The sequence below is a fragment of the Phodopus roborovskii genome, unplaced genomic scaffold, assembly GCF_943737965.1.
Source record: "Phodopus roborovskii unplaced genomic scaffold, PHOROB, whole genome shotgun sequence".
In the NCBI taxonomy this organism is placed as follows: Eukaryota; Metazoa; Chordata; class Mammalia; order Rodentia; family Cricetidae; genus Phodopus; species Phodopus roborovskii.
Genome location: NW_026126481.1, coordinates 1,133,173 through 1,150,295, shown reverse-complemented (window position 1 = coordinate 1,150,295; position 17,123 = coordinate 1,133,173). Strand labels below are relative to the sequence as shown.

Here is a 17,123-nt window from a genome sequence, read left to right as displayed (position 1 = left end):
CTGGAAAAAAAAAATATCCAGCCCTTTTGCTCTAAAGCATGAAGGTTTCTATTTAGGTAGAATAAGCTATCTTTTGATATTAATGTTTATGTCATTAGAAATCACAACCAGGGAGTTGGAGAGATGACTCAGTAGTTAAGAGCACTTGCTGCTCCTCTCCCAGAGGATTTAAGTTCGGTTCCCAGTGCTCACATCAAATGGCTTATAACCACCTGTCCCTGTGCCCCCCCCCCCAGGGCATGTGAACACTGGTGCATACACATAAATAAAAACAAACAGCTATGGTAAGCTTATCACATCTCAACAGAGTCATTGTTTCTTAACAGCCCCCCCCCTTTTGTTTGTTTTTAAGAAATAAGGAAAGGTTAGTGCAGCCATGCCATGCTTTAGAGATGTCCTGTAAACTGCATTGTCATTCTTGTTGCCACAGCCATCCTATTGAGAAAATGCATGTCACAGAGCCTCTGGGAAGATGCACCGTGTCTAATGAAGCAAGAATGAAAGGACACCTGATGCCCTGGTCTGAAGGGCTTTAAAGACCTATGCATTCTTGTATCTTTTGTTCCACGGGAAGCCACAGTGCTTGTGTGAGAAAGGCTGAGCATTGATGCACTGTGATTTCTCCAACACACCATGATTTCTCTTCTGTTTTGTGTTTCCAAATGAACATTCTTTTGTCTTTCATTTTTCTTCTTTATGAGATGGGGTCTTGGTATGTAACCCTGACTGCCTTGGAACTTGCTGTGTAGATCAGGCTGGCCCCCAGAACTCAAAAAGATTGGCTGCCTCTGCCTCCAGAGTACTGGGATTAAATGTATGTGCCACTGTGTCCAGCCAAATTAATCATACATACATACATACATATATTTGAGTGTGTGTGTGTGTTCTATGTACATGGTACTCATTTAGCTTGCATTCTGCCATAACTGTCAGTCACTTTATCTCCCACAGAGGTTTCCTCAGTTTTATCTCCTTAAAGAAATGTCTGGAACTTCCCTTGCTGTCCTTAAGACTGCTTTCTTCCTAGACTCCATGTAGCTGTCCGCTTGCTCTCCTTTGTAAGCCTGGGGTTTCCATCACCTCTCCTGTGGAACGCCCTGCTCACCCAGCCTCTATCTTTCTCAATAGGTATAAACATGAGGACCAGATGGTATGAGTTTAAACCAAGCTATTTGGTCCATCTAGCTGTGTGACCATGTGACCGCTTTCGGACTCGGTTTCCCTATCTTAAAAGGTATTGCTGGTGAAGGGTGACTATCCTGTGTGCTAATACAAGCACGTCACTGGGAGAGTTCCTGGAAAATATTAAGCACCCCAATAGCAATGATGCTGTTTACATTGCCATTACAGTTATTACCGTTAGGGGTGGGTGATGGACTTCCCCACCCCTCTTTTTTTTTTTTTTTGGTGGCATGCATTTTGCAGTAATCTGCCAAGAAGAGGTCTGTGTGACTTTCTGTGAAGATGCTCTTATTTTCATCCCATTTGACCTGCTCCCTGGCTGACTTGCTCCTTGGAAATGAAGCTTTTCGCCTGGCTTCATCAGAGCCTTCAGCAGGCATTGTGCCCTCAATGTCCCACTACCTGAATGCTGTACTTAGGGCTTAGCTCTAGGTCAGTCATTGGTCATTCTTGCTAACATCGGGGATTTAAATGCTGGCCTTTACAACTACATACTTTTTAAAAAACGACTTCTCATTTGATCTTCAAGCAGTATATATATTTAGAAATGTCTACTTCTTGCCAGCTCGGAACCGAATGCAGCTCTTCCCCAAGTCAAAAGGATGAAGGGTTAGGTGTTGCACGCTTAGAGAGGATTTGTGGGCTGTGATTAGAGGTCTCACTCATTCAGCAAACTTTGAGCAAGCTTCTGTTCCCGGCACTGCATTGCCAGGTCTGAAGAAATGAGATATGGTTCTGATTCTCCTTCTTTGCCACACAATCTAATTTTGGTAGTAATAGTCAAAATACTCTTTCCGTGGGGCAGTAAAAATGCAACCCAGTGCCGCTTTATAAAAGGTCTTAGTGTTGCTTAATGCTTTCTTGGCAGGAGCCTCAGAAAACTCCAGATGAATTCTGCGAGCCATAGATACATGTCAAGAGCTTTCCCTGCAGTTGGAGCCTCTCACTGGGGGGAGGTTCAGAAGGATCGAAGGGGACCTCAGTGAGTAACAGACAGCACTATGTAGATAATAGAAACCACCCTCGAAGAAGGCGACTAGGAAGGGCAGAGTCCAGTCCTTATCCTCAGCCATCTGTTTCTAGTGTATCTCTTGGCCTTCTCCTGATGGCACTTTGGACTTTCTCACTGGAGTCACAATCCTGAGACACTTGTATGACATGGTATTAGACGCAGGAATTGGTATTTTGCTCATGTCATCGCAGTCCCCGAGAGAGGCTGAGCATGAAATTATTCCCTGGAATGAGATGCTAACTGGACAGATTTAGATCAGGCATCCTATATTGTTGTGGGGTATGGATCCTGCTCTGCGTGCCCATATATGGTTGTATGGTGTGTGCATGTGTTTCGTGTGCATGTGCAGTTTTGAAGGAGTATTTCCAATGCTTTAAAAATGGTATTGCAGCATTGGTATGACTCAGGGAGAGTGCTTGCCTAGCATGCTGGAGGCCCTGCTTTTTATTGTGAGCACTGTAAAATAGAAAGGAAAAGGGGTAGAGTAGATAGAGTTTTTTGTTTGTTTGGTGTTTTGGTGTTTCTTGAGTCAGTGTTTCTCTGTGTAGTCCTGGCTGTTCTGAAACTCCACTCAGTAGACCAGACTGGCTTTGAACTCACAGAGATCCACCTGCTTCTGTCTCCTGAATGCTGGGATTATACCACCACCTGGCTAGATAGAGTTTTAATATGTTCATTTATAATAAGATGAACTTGTTATCATCTCTCCAAATTCTTGCTTTGGAGATGAGGTAGCTCAGTGAGTAAAGTACTTGCTAACAAGCCCAATGGAACCTACATCGCAGAAGAGGATCAACTTCTACAAGTTATCCTCTGACCTCCACGTGAATACAGTGGCATGTGTGTACTTGCTTCCTCCCCCCTCCCCCCCATAAATAGAAACCTTTGAAATAATAATGCTTTTTGTTGTGTAAGGTAGGGTCTCACTATGTATCTCTGGCTGTCCTAGAACTCACTCTGTGGACCAAGCTGGCCTTGAACTCCCAGAGATCTGCCAGCCTCTGCCTCCTGTGTGCTGGGATTAAAGGTACACACCACCATGTCACACTTCTGTTGTCTTGCTATATAGGCTAGGCTGGCCTGGTGCTTGAACTCATCCTCCTATCTGCCTCCTAAGTGCTGGGATTATAGTTGTGGGCCACCATACCTTTTTAAAAAAATTATTAGAAAAGTCAGTCCCTTCATATGTCTAGAAATGAGCTCAAGGTAGACTATAGAAGGATTTCTGGTGGCTAGATAAAAGCCAGCATTCCTCAGAAACTTGTGAAAAGGCTGGCTTCTCCATCCTCCCTCCTCCAGCCACTCCTTATAATCTACAGGGTTTTTCCACTTCTACTCTCTCTGTCTGCTCTTTATCTCTAGCCCCCCCACATCTCTATGCCCCCTTCTCTCTCTGTCTGCTCTAGCCCCCCCCCCCCCCCCCGCTCCTGCTCTCTCTGCTCTATCTTTCTCTGTCTCTTTTCCATTTCTCAAGCCCTGGCCACATCCAGTCTGTTCCTGTTTCTCTCTGCTCTGGCCTCTTACAGATGCCTCTGGATATTTTCTCTCTTATAATAAAAACCTTCCTCCTAATGGAAGCAGGTATGCTGGCACCCCCTTGCATACAGTCATAAGGAAGGTATAGCTTGGACCACATACTCAGCTCTTCCCACCTCTCCCTTCATTCAGTGGTCTTTCTGCAAGTGGATGTCCATTAGTAAGTCTTGGAGTGAATATGAGTGATACTTTACAACCTGTTTTATTTTGACATGCACAAGTGTGTCCTGGTTCGATCAGTACATTGTAGTTTTGAATTGCCCTCATTTTTCTGCATCGGCTGTCTTGTGTTTCTTGCATATTTTAAGCTGAAGCTGATCTGGCAGTTAGTAGTTTGGAGACTTTGTATGCATCTCCTATAAAAAACAGTCCTGCCCTGGTGTGCACCCTTATCCCGGCTTGACTTTTTCTGTCTGGTCCTCACCATATGGAACTGTGCAAAATGGCCATTGGTTAAATAAAAGTAGAAAAGGGCTTTTGTTTCACCACAGCCAGATAAACCAAGCTCCCTTAGTGTTCTGATTAGTTACGGGTGTTACTGAGCCATGTGCCGTTTCCACACTCAACCCTTGTTGCTTATTATTTCTGGCCTTGCTTTACTGAATTTCATCGCCCTTCCTCCTTACCTCCCTCCCTCTTTTCTCCTTCCTTTTCCCCATCTTTCTCCCCTTTTTCCCTTACCTTTCCGGGTGTCGGGGATAGATCCCCAAGCCTAGAGCATAGTTCTATTGAATTTTGGTTTGATAGCATTTACATGGTAAGACCCAAGTTTTTTTCAGAGCTAAACCATGGGAAGCTAGGTATGTGACTGCCTTCACCATAACTCATCTCCTTTGTCTTTGGACTCCATAATTATGTCCCTAGTCCCCTTCTTTTGCCTTGTTTTCAAGGTAGCTATCAAATCAGTCAAAGTCTGCTGTTGTTTAAACTGTTTTGCAGTGTTTCACTCCCATTGGTTTTATCCAAACAGGACCTTTCCTATCTGTCACTTTGTCATAATTCTAGTATTCACTCTATGTCACAGCTATGCTCACCCCACCCCCATGACTAGTGGGGTGTTGGAGCTACTGCTTGGGCCATAACTTCCTGAGAACAGATTCACAGTGAAAGTGTGTTTTTTACTCCAGGGTTCCTTTTATTCACTTGGTGGATTTCCTGGTCATGCTGTCTGAAACTTCTGTGTTTTTCCTCGCCTCTTCCATGAGTCATTTTGCCTCTGTAACTCCTACTCTTTCTATTGACTTTTCTGATGTTTGCTATCACATCATTAATGTTAAAGGCCTGTTTTCCTTTGCTAGGTATCCTGTTGTTTTTCGATTGTTGCTCTGCTAACCTATTGCTATGGAGCAAACCATCTCAAATGTAGCCCCATCTACTTTAATTTTAATTCACACGCTCAAGGATTCAGTTAAGACTGGCACAGCAGCAGTCATTCAACTGTTGATTTATCCACTTGCTCATGGCTCCTGTGATGCCTAGAACTGATGGCTAGGGTTATCACTGTCCAGTCACCTGATGGTTTATCCACTTACTTGTGGCACCTGTGATGACTGGAGCTGATGCTGGCTGGGGTACCACTGTCTGATTTCTCCCTGTAGTTTCTCATAGCATGGAATTTATTATGAAAGGAGCTTCTGGATAGTCCACTTTCCAAGGCAGGGAGGTGGGAGCTGCATGTTCCTACAAGGGCTGACATGGGTGCTCAGTGTCATTCCTGCTCAGTGTCATTCCTGCCAAACTCTTTTGGTCAACATAATCATAACCTGTCCAGATTGGTGTGGGGGCAGGGGTGGACTGCTTGAACGTGGCCTGGCAAAGTCACCTTATGGAAGAGCATAGGACAGCACTGTTCCAGCAGCCTTTTGACAATGTAATCTACCTTGGCTATTTTTATTTATTCATTTATATTTTCTGTTTTACTTGTTTGTTTAAGTAGGGTGTGTGTGTGGGGGGGTATTCAGTCGTCATGCATGTATGGAGCACAGAAGACAACTTGCAGCACAAGTCAATTTTCTCCTTCCACCGTGGGCACCAGGGATTGTCAGGCTTGGTGGCACATGCCTACACCTGCTCTGCCATCTTACTGGCACCATCATATAATTTATTTTTGGAGACACAGTGTCTCTCTGAGAATCTTAATGGTAGTTTTCTTCTTCCTAAAGTCTGTTTCAACACTTAAGTACCCACTTGTAAGAAAGATATTTAAGTCTCATTCTCTACTCTACATTCCCTAGTAAATAAACTGTGTTGCACTGATGACCAAATATTCCAAGGAGCTGATAGGGAAAGCAAGTGAGCCAGAGCCCACCTCACAATTCGACTTGTTTGGGCCCTCTGTTTTCTGCTGGGGATCACAGACTTTCCTGGGGCACTTCTGCAGAGAGGAAGCCTTGGTCTTAGCCAGGCTTGAGATGGAGACCCAACTATTTTGTAAACAACTTCCAAACCTCTTTTGAAAGGTATGCCAGCACCAAATCGTTAAACCTTTTGAAGATCCTGTACTGTATATAAATAGAGCTCATTCTTCCTGTCTCTGTTGTGTGGGCTGGGACTCTTGTCTTCCCTCTGCTCTTCCCCAGTTCTTCATGACTCCTTTTTCTTCATCCAAGGTCATGTGTCTTCCTTCCCTCTCCATTGAGGACCCAGATGACTTTTGCCTTGACCTGGGAGATTACCTATTTTATGTTGTAACACACAGAGTGATCATAAAACCAAGAGTCTCTTTTTAAAGTTTAGTCTTTCATGTGTTTTAGTCACGTGTTCATAACCTCTATTTTCAGGTTCTCTTCTCTCTTCTCACTGGGGAATTATTTTATTCCAATCCGTAAGTTAAGAATCTTTAGTTAGTGTAACCTTCATGTGTATTTCCGTGTAACTTCAGCTCTTCATGGAAATACCTTTCTCCGATGTCTCATTTTGCTGTCTCCATTTACCATGATGGTAAATGTACAGGATCAAAGGCATTATTAGTTTGTTCAATTGTCCTTCAAGTCAGATGGCTGAGTAACACAGAGAATATACATTCAAAGTCCATATGCTTATCTGTATGTTTACTGCCACCGATGTGTTGTCTTGAGTGGGTTTGAGTTACTGTCTAACTTCCCTTTGTTTTAGCCAAATCCCATTGATTATTCCTTATAGAGCAGCAACATTAGCATAAATTCCAGTTTTCTGGGACAGCCATAATTTCTCAATATTTTTTTAGTGATCATTTGATGACAATCATTTGTGGGTTTTCTTGTTTTGTCTTGTTTTTGAGGTTCAGTCTCACTATATAGCCCAGACCTTTGCCTCTGTCCCAAGACGACTAGTATTAAAGGCACTGCCCACCATACCTGGCAGATTTTGAGTATATATTCATTGGAGCTCAGTAAACCAGAGTGTACAAATTCATTTTCATAGATTTATATGGAACAGTTTTAGGTTTACAGAAAAATTGCAGAGAAAAATAGCTTCCATATTTTGTACTATTTCTCCAGTAATGGAAATCTTGTATAACTATTTTTTAATGTGTGTGTGTGTGTCTGTCTGTCTGTCTGTCTGTGTCTGTGTGTTCATATGGATCCCCATAGAAGCCAGAAAAAAAAAAAAAAGTTGCCATATCCTTTTTAATTGGAGTTTCAGGTCACTGTAACTGCCTGCCATGGGTGCTGGGAATGAAACCCTGGTCCTCTGGAAGGGCAATAAGCACTCTAAACCACTGAGCTGTCTCTCACCCCCACGTATGGTGTATTTATTGTAACTGGCTCCCCCTACCCCTTTCCTCAACACTGAGAATTAAACCCATCATCTCATGCATGCCAGGCAAGTGCTCTACTGATGAGCTGCACCCTGGTGCTCAGATGTCAATTCCTGATCATTCTGAGGGGTACATAATGTCCCTTGACCACAGTCATGTGCTGAGTAATTTCCCTGCTCTCTAACAAGCAGGCCCAACTTACTCATCCTCCCGTCTTCCACACCTCTGACAGATAGTGATCTTATTACTCTCTCTACAGTTTCGTCTTTCCTAGAATATCCTGTGCTTAGGACAACACGGATTTTGGTCTTTTCTAACTGGGTTTTGTTGTGATGAGATAACTTCTTGTATCGTTCAGTAATGTTCCATTGTGTGGATATGTTAGCCACTGAGCAAGGCTGAGCCTAGCAGGAGGAGACTCCTTTGTTAGTGATTTTCAAGATCCCTTTCTTTGTTCCCAGGCAGAACTTTATTATACAACAAGCTAAGCATGTCCCAAAGTGTCCATCACTGTAATCTCCATGACCTGAAATCTATCTTATTGAGGAATGAACCACTTCTATATAAATTTCATAGGCTCCCTGCATAGAACCCCTGCTTTGGAAATTACTCCTGTACTCAGCTTGCCTGCTGCAAGAACTATATCTGCAGTTCTCTATGTGTTGGCTGTGCGTATTTCTGCTTTACTAAAGACACTGAGATGTGAACTCATTGCTGTCAGTTATGGCTAACCCACAGTATATTTACCTATTTGCTTAATTAAAGGACATCACATGTATGTCCAGATTTTAGCAATTATGGATGAAGTTGCTGTAAACATTCATTTGCAAGCTTTTGCAACTCACTAGTGTAAATACCAGGAACACAATTGTTGGTCTGAATTGTTACTCTGCGGTAAGTTGTATTAAGAAACTGTCCAACTGTCTAGTCATACTGCTTTGTATTCATGGGCCTATTTGAACTGTTGGAACATATAGATGAATTTGGAAAGCTTTTCAGCCATTATTACACAATTCTTCCTACACCCTCTTTCTCTGTTCTCTTCTGGGACTTCCCTTGTCCACTGCTTGCTTTTCCTATTGTCTCTCAGGTCTCAAAGATGCTGTCAGTGTTTCGTTTTCTTTTTGTTCCTCAGACTGAATACTGTCACTTAGCTTTTCTTCAGCCTCATTGACTCTTTCAGCTCAGGCTTGCTTTTGCACCCTCCACTTCCCCCTCCCCCCAAAGCAGTTCAGGTATTGTAAGTCTCAGTTCTATTTAGTGCATCAATACTCAACCTGTGGTTGCAACGCTCTGGGGAATCAAACAACACATTCAGAAAGGTTGTCTAAGACCATCAGAAAACAACAGGTATCTACATTATGATTCATAACAGTAGCAAAACTACAGTTATGAAGTAGCAGTGAAACTAATTTTATGGTTGGAGACATCTTGTGTTAACTCTGAAAATCAGCCCTTCACCCTGCCCTGCCAAGATTTCTTATTACTGCTGTTGTTGTGAGTTGTTTTGTTTTTGTGTTTGCTTGTTTGTTTGTTTGGTTTTTTGAGGCTGTATTATTGTGGGAAGCCACTCAAGTCTCTAATCAGGCCTGTAATCCCAGCACCCTAGAGATGAAGGCTAGAGGGTTACAAATTCACAAAAAGTTTTGGCTACAAAGTGAAATCTTGCCTCAGAAGAGAAAGGGAAAGTCATCATTCAGTTAGCCTTGGGGTGATCTGCTAACAATTGGACAGAATTACTTTTCCTTATTCCCTAAACTAAAATGAGGAAAGGATCACTTAAAGGGATATTGTTGGTATTTTAAAGTTAGCACTAATTTTATTTTTAGTTATGTATATCGTGTATAGTTGTAAATACAGTGCCTGAAGTTACAGGTGGTTTGAAGCCACCTGACACGGGCTCTGGGAACCAAATTCAAGTCCTCCGGAAGAGCAGCAAGACTCATAACCACTGAGCCATTCTCAAGCCCCTGGTGTTGATAGTGGTAGGAACTGTATTTAAGTACTGGTGATTGGAAGACGATGCGGTGAGCAAGTGAGGCTGTTGTTAATAAGTCCGTGAGCACAGGGAGATTTCATGCGGATGGGGGGGGGATGTGTGTGGGATTCTCCAGCTAGATTAGACTGTTAATTGTTCTCTAGCACTCATTTCCCGAGGGCTGTTTTAGAAAGACTAACTTGCATTAGGTCTTTGATTTGATTCTCAACGAAGGAGGAGGAGAGGGAGGAAGAAGTTAAACTTAAATCACAATTCAATCGCAAACATTGTATTAGAAAAAGAAGTACGATGAGGGACCTCAGTGAGCCACAGGTTTGAGGGAGGGGGCGGAGGGTAAGCATACTGGAATAGCTGCTTTCTGGGGGTGTGCATGCTACAAACACCATCAGCACCCTTCACCCGCTTCCCTCTTCCTTCTGTAGACTGTGAAAACCCTGCTAGGACATGTCATCATTGCTGGATGCCTGGTGTGCGACAGAAACCTGGCAGCACAGTAGCTCCTCTAAACAAGTGCAGGATGTCACCAAGAACCAGGGCCCCAACGAGTCCAACCTTCCTGTGATTCTAAAAGGTAAAAAGTCTGAATGTTTTCCTTAATGTCGCCCTGTTGGTTATTTATTTTTCACTGGGTCTTTTAGTAGTAACTAAAATTAGTGTTAACTAAATTACTTCCTAAATGAAGTATCTTCAAGTGGTGTCATTTATTCTGGTGTCAAGCATATGTCAAGCCTGGAGTAGTGGCCCATGCCTGCAATCCCAGTTAGTACTTGGGAAACTGAAGGAATGTGATCTTTGGTAGTTCAAGGCCAATATGACCTCCAAGCAGCAACAAAAACACTCTCCCCTCTACAACCCTCAACCCCCCCAAAAATTATTTCAGATCTGCTATGGATTATATGATCATTTTTCAAATAGGGCTATTCATTACAGAACCAATTGCCATGTAACAAAATTGTTCTTTTTGTTTGTGGGGTTCTGATTTGGTTTGGTTTGGTTTGGTTTAGTTTCTCACTGTCTATCCTTGACTGGCTTGGAAATGACACATATCTAACTACCCCTGACTCCTGAAGGCTTGGATTAAAGGCTTTCCTATACTGAATTTATAGGATTGTTCTCAAAAAGACAAAACAAACAAACAAAACGCAGTGGGGGCTGGAGAGGTGGCTCAGCAGGTAAAAACACTTGCTGCTTTTGCAAAGGACCCATGTTTGATTCCCAACACCCACATTGGGAGTGTTATGTAACGGCAAGTGTAACTCTACCTCAGGGACTCTTTGGTCTCTGTGGGCACCTGTACTCATGTGGACATGCTTCCTTCCCATACACATAATTAAAAATAAAATAAATTTTACAGAAAAAAAAAAAAAAAGCCAGGGAGTTAGCTCTTTTAGTGAAGAGCTTTGATTTATAAACCTAAGAACCTGAGTTTAAGCCCCAGAATCCATGACAAACAAAAAAACAAAGTTGGTGTATTTACATAGTTTGTTATCTCAGTGTTGAAGAGACAGATAAAGTCAGGTCCCTGAGGCTCACTGGCCAGCCAGCCTAACATACGCAGTGATCTGTAGGCCAATGAGAGACCCTATTGCATAAAAACCTAGCAACTGAGAAACAATGCCCACCACATGTACATGTACCCCACCCCTGAGTGTATGTACCTGTGTACACACACACAGTATTTGAATATTTATAAGCATTTTATATACTAAGAATTGGTTAGGCTCTTGGCGTTTTAATTTAGACAATTTATAGAAGTGTTGTTTTTATTTTTTCTAATTTTGAGCCAAGTAGCCTCACATCAAGGGATGACATTGATGACCTTGAACTTCTGATCCCAACTCTGCCTCTTCCTCTCGCATTTTGGGTTATACAATGTGACTGATCTTATGTGGTGCTGGCACTGAGTCCAGTGTTTCTTACATGCAAAGCAAGCATTCTACAAATCGAACAACACTCCCAGCCCAAGTATTGTTTTTCTGAGGGCTTTTATATTCCGTCATAGCCAGTGTAAGAGATACAGAGCCGTATCATTTATTGAACATATTATCACTGTGGAACTGCACTTAGGGGTCCACCCAACACAGTCACCAATCTAACTTCAGTTCAGCTAAGCCTTTCCAGTCCTCTTCAAAAACCCAGAATTAATCGTCTTGCTACCAGGATCTTCAGATTGACAGTTGTTTTGACAACTGTCAGATTGACATAGTGTGACACAACTCTGAATCTGCAGCAAAAGGCAGATTGGATCTGACCCTTACACACCTCCTGGCAGCTGATAGCTGCTGATGTCTGTCAGGAGGAACTTAGTGATGACACTAAGATATTAAGAGGTGATCATTCTTAGAACTGGCAGTGCTAGCACTCCTGGCATGTTGACAGTTCAGTAACCATCATCTGTGTTCCTGTGCTTCTATATATGTGTAGGTCAGATTGTCTGGTTTTTTTGTTTGTTTTTGAGACAATCTCTCCTACCCTGACTGTCCTGGAGCTCACTGTATAGACCAGGCTAGCCTCTGCCTCCTGAGTGATGGGATTAAAAGTGTGCACCACTATATTAAGACTCAGATGTTTATTGTAGGATATTTTGGTACATCCTTGAATTAGGTTTGGCACTTGATTTTTACCCCCCCCCCAGTATCCAGCTTTTAATATGAGAACAATAGGTCTTCTATGAAGTGATCTCCATTCTCTAAGTCAGTCTTGTTTCGCTTGAAATATATGGCCTCATTGTAAAGGAGATAGTTTTGAGCCTGAGAATATTCTGTAAACGATTCCAATTACTATGCTCTTCGTTATGTTTTAGTGCCATCTCGTCCAGTGATAGCTTGTCCTACTGGTGACTCATCTGGCCACAACAGAGGGAAACTGGAGGAAATACCATTGGCATCCAAGGCCTGGAAGATTGCTCCATCTCAAAGGGAAACCTCTGACTGTTATTTGAAATGCCGAGAAACTTGTTTCGGAGGAGACTTTTCTCTTATCCTGCAAAATACTACTTTTTGGGTCTTGTCCTCTCTCTAATCACTTTCTCTGTTCTAAAAATTCATCAGAAGCCTGAATTTGTTAGCATCAGACACTTGGAGCTTGCTGAAGATGATGCGAATAGCAATATCAATTGCACCAAAGTTTTACAGAGTGACCCTGATGAAATCCAGAAGGTGAAGCTTGAATTACTAACAGTAAAATTCAGAAAGCGCCCTCGGTGGACACCATATGATTATATAAACATGACTCGTGACTGTGCCTCTTTCATCAGGATGCGCAAATATATTGTACAGCCCCTTAGCAAAGAAGAGGTAGGCTTTCCAATAGCGTATTCCATAGTTGTTCACCACAAGATTGAAATGCTTGACAGGCTCCTGAGGGCCATCTATATGCCTCAGAATTTCTACTGCATCCACGTGGACAAAAAAGCCGAGGAACCCTTTTTAGCTGCAGTGATGGGCATTGCATCCTGCTTTGGTAACGTCTTTGTGGCTAGCCAGCTGGAGAATGTTGTTTATGCATCCTGGAGTCGGGTGCAGGCTGACCTCAACTGTATGAAGGACCTGTACAGGATGAGTGCAAGCTGGAAGTACTTGATCAATCTTTGTGGTATGGATTTCCCTATCAAAACCAACCTAGAAATTGTCAGGAAGCTCAAGTCCTTCTTGGGTGAAAACAGCCTGGAAACTGAGAAGATGCCTCAGAACAAGGAAGAAAGATGGAAAAAACAATATGCCATTGTTGATGGGAAGCTAACCAACACTGGGGTAGCCAAAGCACAGCCTCCACTCAAAACTCCTCTCTTTTCAGGCAGTGCCTACTTTGTAGTCACTAGGGAATATGTAGGGTATGTGCTAGAGAATGAAGATATCCAAAAGTTCATGGAGTGGGCACAGGACACGTACAGCCCAGATGAGTACCTCTGGGCCACTGTCCAAAGGATCCCTGGAGTCCCTGGTTCTCTCCCCTCAAGCAATAAGTATGACTTGTCTGATATGAATGCTGTCGCTAGGTTTGTCAAGTGGCAGTACTTTGAAGGCGACGTTTTCAAAGGCGCTCCTTACCCACCATGCAGCGGGGTCCATGTGCGCTCCGTGTGTGTTTTTGGAGCTGGTGACTTGAGCTGGATGCTTCGCAAACACCACTTTTTCGCCAATAAGTTTGACATGGATGTTGACCCTTTTGCCATCCAATGTTTGGATGAACATCTGAGGCATAAAGCCCTAGAGACTTTAGAACACTAACTGCTGTCAGGAATCCTGGGGAAAATAAGACTGCACAAAGTGTTACTGTCTGTCATCTGCTTCCACTCAAAGATGGGTCCTCTTTGGGGCTGTGACTTTTATTGTTTTGTTTTGTTTCAGGACAGGGTTTCTCTGTGTAGCTTTGTAGACCAGGCTGGCCTCGAATTCACAGAGGTCCACCTGCCTCTGCCTTCTGTATGCTGGGATTAAAGGCATGCACCACCACCACCACCACCAGGCTGGGTAATGACTTTTAAGTACATGTCAGAGAAGCTGCATGAATTTTGCAGAATGCAGTTACAAGAGAGGTTGATACATTAAGTATTCTGGAGCACATGTGAGGAGAGTTAAGATGACTAGAGGCTGGGGAATATTTTATAGACACAGGGGACCCAAGTTTAGGAAAGAGTCAGCCTTCCCTACTAATCTAAGAAACCAGGTACTTAATCCAAAGGAGATTTAATTTGTGCCAAATTTCTCTTGAGAATTTTAAGCATGATACTTTTCTTGACATAATAAATTTGTGGCAACAACCAATCACAAAGTTATGATTTACCTTGTATAGTTTTTTGAGTGGACATTTGGTTTTACTCTTAAGTTATCCTTGTAAATGATCTACTTCCTACTGTGACTCCATGGGGGTGGTGTCTCTGTGTGTCATCTCAGGGAGTTTAAAATATGTTCAGCATGACTATCTCTGTCTTAATATTTGCATATAACTATGCATACATGTTTTCCAAAGCAGGGAGACCAAATTTTATGAATTCTTTTAAGTTATTAGAAAATTCTAGGAACCAGCTGGGTGTGTGGCCTGTGCCTATGAAGCAGGATTGTCTAAACTCAAGTGATAGCAGCTGGGTGGACAAGGAAGCAAGACTCATATCTCTTTAAAAAGGAGAAGAAACAAACTGTTTTTCCAGATATACATTTTTTTACCCCACTTTCCCAGACTGCATGCTGCAAAGTGGCAAAGTACATGAAGGCCGTCTATCAGTACTTTGAGTCTTTGATGTTGTTCCATCACCAGTAACTATTGCAGAAAACTAGGAAGGATATGGAAGGTGGAGACTATGATGGCCATTGCTAAGGCCCCATGTTTATAGCCAGCAATTGGCTCTATCCCAAGGAATTAAGATTTCTGCCTACTGGACCCACTAGTGAACCCTGGCCTTGAGTTTTCTTGTTATCTGCCCACTGGCTTTTCTTACACTGTTAGTTGCTAGTTTCTTCCTCTTTCCTGGTCTTTGCTGAGGAGGAAAGAACAACACTTGTCCGAATGAAGTGTTTGGAGGCCTGGGAAGAGAACTGTAGTATTACAGTGAGTTTTCACCAGAAGACAAATGATAGAGGGTTTCAGTAGTTCTGACTCTCGTCTTGTGTCAAAGGAAGTTTTGTTTTCCCCCTCTTAATATTATTTAGCTAAATGTAAATTGTTCGGCCAGAATTCTAATGACCATGAAGCCTTGTCATTTAATATTGGATTTTAAACAAGAATCGACACCATGTACTTTTATTTCTAAAACATAGTCATCTTTAATAACCCATGAGAAAATCATAGCACCAGACAATTTTAGGGCATTCAACTGAGAAAGTATGTTTTCTGCCTCAAAGCTAGAATATATTTTTCTTGTAATGACAACTCTTATCTTTAGAAAAGCTAGGTTTGGGGTTGGACCAATAGAAACATGCCTGCTGTGGAACTGCATCGCTGATTCAATGCAATGATAGTTCTGGGTGCCCGCTCTACTGGCTTCTGGTTTCTTTCTTTAGTTTGTGTCCAGGTTTCATTGAATACTTCTTTTACTAGACGGGCTTTTACCTATGAGACAAAGCATCTTTTAAATCTAAAACCCGTGGTACCTGGAGACATAAAATGTGTGCAAACAGCTGTGACTTGAACAGTTTTTCTGTTTCTGTTTTGAAAATGCAGGGTTAAAGCAATCTCCAGTGACCCAGCAAGCAACCTTTACCTGAAGTCACCAGCAGTTAACACATAGGGCCCCATTTGCTTTATACTGGATGAACTCTTGAACTTTGTAAAACTGGAAATTATTATTTTTTTTAAATCAAGCATTGTATGTTATTCATCGAAACACTCTTAGTATTGTAGTGTGGCTGCATTTAATTTACAGTAAAATGGCAAGTTTGAAGGTCTTTTTCTTCCCCTACTGTAGGAGTAAAACTAGGATTCTAGAGTTCCTGAGTCCACATTTAATGCTGTGAAGTCTCCACACTTACTGATACCTCACCTTCCTAGCACTGCATGTGTTGAACTGTGTCTGATGCTTGATAGTGCCCTGATGCTTGACACAGGCAGGGCCTATGCAGCGTCTGTTACTGGGACTCAATGAATTCTGATTATACATTTTCCAATATGACTTAAAGCAAAAGAAATCCATACAGAGACAAATAATTCAGAGAACTAAAAAAAAGCAAACTTGAAAATAAAATCATAAGACAGTCCAGAAGAACACAATTCCGGTTCATTGGGAGAGATAAGGGCTTTATATAATTTACTTCATATTTGTTAATGAACACTAATTTTAAAATAAAATCATTAAGGTCTTGTATAGAAAACTTTTAGTAAATACTTTCACAAATAAAATGGAATTTTAGCTATTAAGTCAATCAAGATGTGTATGTCATTTGTTTAAAACTAATTTTAAAAGATTGTTTATCTTATAGGCAACTGCCTAGGTTCTTTCAAGGCCAAGGTAACAAACTGCTTAAAAACCAGGAACATTATGATTTCAAAACATGTATCTGTGTCACCCAGGGTTCATTTCAATGAATTTACTTCTTCACATGACTTGGAAGAGGCTGTTTTAATAGTTCATGTGTAGGAATGATGGACCTGAATGTTTTTAGTTGTTTAAATCATCATTATGAAGAATAAAATGCAATACTATTTATGATAAATTTTACTTAATCAGTCATATCATCATTAAAATCAATTATTCAGAAACCAATGCTGTGTCTGCACAAATTATTCCCTTTTAGTTCCACTAATCATAATAAAGTTAGTTTATATATTTGTGAATAGTAATTGAAAAATCAAGGCAGAGAGGTCTAAAATTACCAAGGTTTAAAAAAAAAGTCTGAAAGGAGGATATGGCTAGAAAAATTACATTGCATAAGATGAAAGGTTAGGTGTGGTGTTGAACTTCAGAGGTAGGTGCATTGTAATCTCATGACAAGCCTGGTTTCTGAAGCCAGTTCCAGGCCAGCCAGGGCTGTACAATGAAACTGAAGAAAAAAAAAAAAAAAAAAAAAAAAAAAAAAAGGAAAGAAAAATAAAAAGTAACAGGTCATGCACAAAAATGAAGGTGGGGAATTTAGAAGCATGCTGTGAGTGGCATTCCTAGATGTTGGGCACATTTCAGCTTGTGTCCAGTGATGGAGAGGACAGATTTCCACAGATTAACC

At 41.8% G+C, this 17,123-nt stretch overlaps 1 protein-coding gene across 3 annotated transcripts in view; it reads left to right on the top strand.

Moving 5' to 3' along the window:
- Gcnt1 (glucosaminyl (N-acetyl) transferase 1) overlaps positions 1 to 16,651 on the top strand; it is a 30,629-nt gene extending 13,978 nt beyond the window's left edge. For all 3 annotated transcript variants that reach the window (XM_051194062.1, XM_051194061.1, XM_051194063.1), the window contains exons 2-3: positions 9,891 to 10,039; positions 12,272 to 16,651. In XM_051194062.1, coding sequence (XP_051050019.1) covers positions 12,411 to 13,697 — 1,287 coding nt within the window. In that variant the 5' untranslated portion in view covers positions 9,891 to 10,039; positions 12,272 to 12,410 and the 3' untranslated portion in view covers positions 13,698 to 16,651. The remainder of the gene's footprint in view (positions 1 to 9,890; positions 10,040 to 12,271) is intronic.
- The last annotated feature ends 472 nt before the right edge of the window (positions 16,652 to 17,123 follow it).